Source organism: Penaeus chinensis, chromosome 33, assembly GCF_019202785.1.
Source record: "Penaeus chinensis breed Huanghai No. 1 chromosome 33, ASM1920278v2, whole genome shotgun sequence".
NCBI lineage: Eukaryota > Metazoa > Arthropoda > Malacostraca > Decapoda > Penaeidae > Penaeus > Penaeus chinensis.
The window spans coordinates 36115410-36118579 of NC_061851.1; the positions used below are offsets into that span (position 1 = coordinate 36115410).

At 38.8% G+C, this 3170-nt stretch overlaps 1 protein-coding gene across 9 annotated transcripts in view; it reads right to left on the minus strand.

Annotated features, from left to right (window-relative positions):
- The window catches only part of LOC125043311 (stromal interaction molecule homolog), an 87531-nt gene extending 85380 nt beyond the window's left edge, over nucleotides 1-2151 (minus strand). For 8 of the 9 annotated variants that reach the window (XM_047639364.1, XM_047639363.1, XM_047639360.1 and 5 more), the window contains exons 1-2: nucleotides 1949-2151; nucleotides 882-913 (exon numbers count right to left, since the gene is read on the minus strand). In XM_047639364.1, the coding sequence (XP_047495320.1) occupies nucleotides 882-913; nucleotides 1949-2027 (111 nt within the window). In that variant the 5' untranslated portion in view covers nucleotides 2028-2151. The remainder of the gene's footprint in view (nucleotides 1-881; nucleotides 914-1948) is intronic. The other variant, XM_047639366.1, reaches the window with a different exon arrangement.
- Between the last annotated feature and the right edge of the window lie 1019 nt (nucleotides 2152-3170).

Consider the following 3170-nt stretch of genomic DNA (forward strand, 5'->3'; position numbering starts at 1 on the left):
CCACTATCAAACAAACACGGGGGTTCTAACCAAGCTATTCACTGTGTTAACGTCTGACTGCCTGAACAAGTCCAATTCTCAACATCTAACTGCAACGTCCTTTTTTTAGAGAAAAAAATATATGATATATTCTTCCATACTCTCCATACTAGATTTGATGCTAAATGCCAACAGACTAAGATTAAATTCCTAAGGATTGTCTCCGAGTCATAATAAGCTTAAAACGAAGAAGCAATGTTGCAATGCTTACTGAGGGCAATTACAAGACCTAAGACGATGTTCAGTTCAAGAATTACTTGCAGCAATTACTTGATTCAGTAACTAGAGACGGACTACGCGACACACAAAATTTAGTAACGGGAGGCCAAGGGCAAAACTAGAGTTACTATCATGATTCTTCCCTTCATGACCCTGTGCAACTTGACCAATTCATTCGAAGTGAACTTTGACGTCTGCGTTCACTGCGCGTTCCACTTGGGTAACAAAAAAATCGTACACTGCAACACTACATTTTATTTAGTTCTTTTAACACTTTCATTCATATAAATGATTGTTTTTTCTAATAATAAAGGGAATTCACGAAAGAAAAGAGCATAATCTAAAACAGTTAAGTTGAAAATATGAACTAATAACCAGACGACATGTTCACTTCTAGTTAGATTAAAATGAATATCGGAATGTTCGCAGCAAAACTTTCATTACCATACATAAAAAAAAAAAAAATCAAGTATTACAAAGACAACAAAAGCAGTATATTATAATGCGCCACCATAACCTCTGTATTCCCAGCCTTTCGACATTACTCTGAATTATTATAAGCTGTTAAGTAGACAGCTTATAATATGGCGCAAATGTATTACCTTGCGATTTTGCATATTTACCTGTATATCTTCCACTTCCTTCTTACACGTACCTGGAAAGATACCGGAAACAATTAATACAATGAATGCAACTACATATGTCTTGTCATCACATATCATCATGAGGCCGAGTGAAACATATGTCAAGGTTCCTGCAGCAGTAAAATTGAATTGGCCCGAAATGGCAAGCCGTTTTTTTCTTTTCAATTTCGTTTCTTTTTAATACCATTCGACATCAAGCTCTCACATTCTGGCTCCATGAATATCCAAATTCAGTCAATCTGGTTATTTCTTTGCTTCAATTATTTTTTTTAACATTTCAAGAAACATCTTCCGTGGCAAGAATCAAATCAAATCACATGCGCACTAAGTTTAAAACTCAAGAAAAAAAAAAATCTAGAAGTTTTGCGTTTCAGGATCCCTAATATTTCACTCTGCCTGTGATAATAGTCGTTAATACTATAATCACTATGACCATTGCTGACAGTTTACTGACAGTTTACGGCCATTATTACTTCTAATGTCAATATATTCGTATTTTCCTATCACGCAGAATGATCAAATTTAAGTGACAGTAGAAATCACAATAAAATAATGCAGAATATTCTTGCATACGGGTTGTGCAGTTCATTTCTGCCCTCTGCTGACAAATGTCAAATGATGTCTATCTGGATGACTGGACTGCGCAGTAATTGAATGAGTGAGAGCGTGAGTGTGTAAGTGGGTGAATGAATGAAGCGAGGTAGAGTGAAAATATTTGTGTGTTGACATGAAATGAGTATGTGGCATCTGCGAAAGTCACTTTTGAACAGATGTAACTCCGCCTTGAGCGACGACACAAATTCCCAACTACTCGACAAAGTTTTTTTTTTTTTTTTTTTTTTTTTTTTTTTGGCATGACCACTGTATTATAAATATGACCTTTGTTTCGCCCAGTCGCTTTCATAAAAAGAAATCAGATAATTTCCTATGTAACCACCACTGTCACTGACCAAAGCGAAAAATATCACAGATGTCACTGTAAATTACATAATCCTTATAACTTAATTTCTGATTTCAAGACCCCACGAGTCACGAGGGATACACACCATAACCACTGAATCCGAAACAAGTCACGCCACTTAATAACGCAAAATGCACCAATAAACTGTGAAAGAGCAACGCCATCGCTAGCGCCCTACGCTCAAGTATCGCCACTGCCACGGGACGTTCCCACACTAGTACGCCTCCCGGAGAGTCCAGATACACGCACACACAATCACACGTGACCACTGCCGACGACACACGAGCAAGCGAGTGACCGAGCCGGCCCCAAGAAGGGACAACCCCCCCCCCCCCTCCACTCTTTCTGCCACTACTATTCCTTCCCCAATAGCCCCCCCCCCCCCTCCCCAAGAGCCCCGGCTGCACGTGGCATGGGGATTATTGTATTTGGCTAGGCCTACTGGTCACGTGTATCTATACAATGTTCTCTCATACTTGTTTGTTAACTTTAAGTTCTATACTATTAACTAATGGTGGAAACCCCTACTACGCTACTAAAATAAGACAGAGGAAATAATGCAATGCAAAATAATCATCGACCATGCGTAGTCACCAGCCCAGCGTGTTTTCCTGGCGAACCCTCGAGTGAGAAAGTGCTTGGAAAGGGGGAAATGAGGAGCCTAATTATTTTTCACTTTTAATTAAACTGCTGTTTTCCGTGCTTCTGCCACACCCAACGATGGTGTGAGAACGAAACCGAAAATGGCATGGTAGGTTTGAACGAGAGAGAGAGAGAGAGAGAGAGAGAGAGAGAGAGAGAGAGAGAGAGAGAGAGAGAGAGAGAGAGAGAGAGAGAGAGAGAGAGAGAGAGAGAGGGAGAGAGAGAGAGAGAGAGGGAGTGTACTGTCTTAATTCCCTATGAAAGAAGGCGGCGGGATAATAAAATTGTAAAAACAGTAGTAGCAGTGATAGCTGATAATGATGATAGTCGAGTATAGACCTTATCATTATCACAATCACCATAATGACAAGAACATGAACATAAAAAAACAATTATGACGATATGATGAAGTTAAAAATGAAGGAGAGGGTAAGGAGATTAAACTAGAGAGGAAGGTGAAGTTGCAATTATAATAGCGGTGATGGCACTCAGTTGAGGATATGGTGAGGATGATATTAAGATACTAAGATGAATATGAAACAAAAATAATGATGATGATGATGATGATGATGACATTAAGTTGAGAATATTAAGGTGAACATAAAATCAAAAATGATGATAATGATGACATCAAGTTAAGGATGAACATGACGCTAAAAATGACG